This window comes from Phaethon lepturus, unplaced genomic scaffold (assembly GCF_000687285.1).
Source record: "Phaethon lepturus isolate BGI_N335 unplaced genomic scaffold, ASM68728v1 scaffold28727, whole genome shotgun sequence".
NCBI lineage: Eukaryota > Metazoa > Chordata > Aves > Phaethontiformes > Phaethontidae > Phaethon > Phaethon lepturus.
In genome coordinates, this window is record NW_010554459.1 from 583 (window position 1) to 884 (window position 302).

General features: G+C 64.9%; 1 protein-coding gene across 1 annotated transcript in view; it reads right to left on the minus strand.

The window, feature by feature from the left end:
- The window catches only part of LOC104624492 (septin-4-like), a gene marked incomplete at both ends in the record, with an annotated part of 1,292 nt that overhangs the window by 250 nt on the left and 740 nt on the right, over positions 1 to 302 (minus strand). The window contains one exon of the mRNA XM_010291875.1: positions 221 to 295. Coding sequence (XP_010290177.1) covers positions 221 to 295 — 75 coding nt within the window. The remainder of the gene's footprint in view (positions 1 to 220; positions 296 to 302) is intronic.

Below are 302 nucleotides of genomic sequence, written 5' to 3' on the forward strand. Positions count from 1 at the left end.
CTGGCCCTCGGAAAGGCGGTGGGAAGCACCACACGGTGCCAGTGTCCCCCAGGGACCCACAAAAGCCTATCCCCCCCAGCTAGATGTGACGGACATCCCCCCCAGACCCTTCCAGCCCCCAGCTAAGCACCGGGGAGATGTGTCTTCGGTGGCCACGTGAGCAACACGGTCCTCTACAGTGCTGCAAGCTGCGCTCCAGGCTGGGCCGACCTCCCCTTACCTTGTTCTTCATGCGCTCCACCTCGGCGGGGGTCAGGGTGTCAGCCTTGGCCAGCACAGGCACGATGTTCACCCGCTGGTGC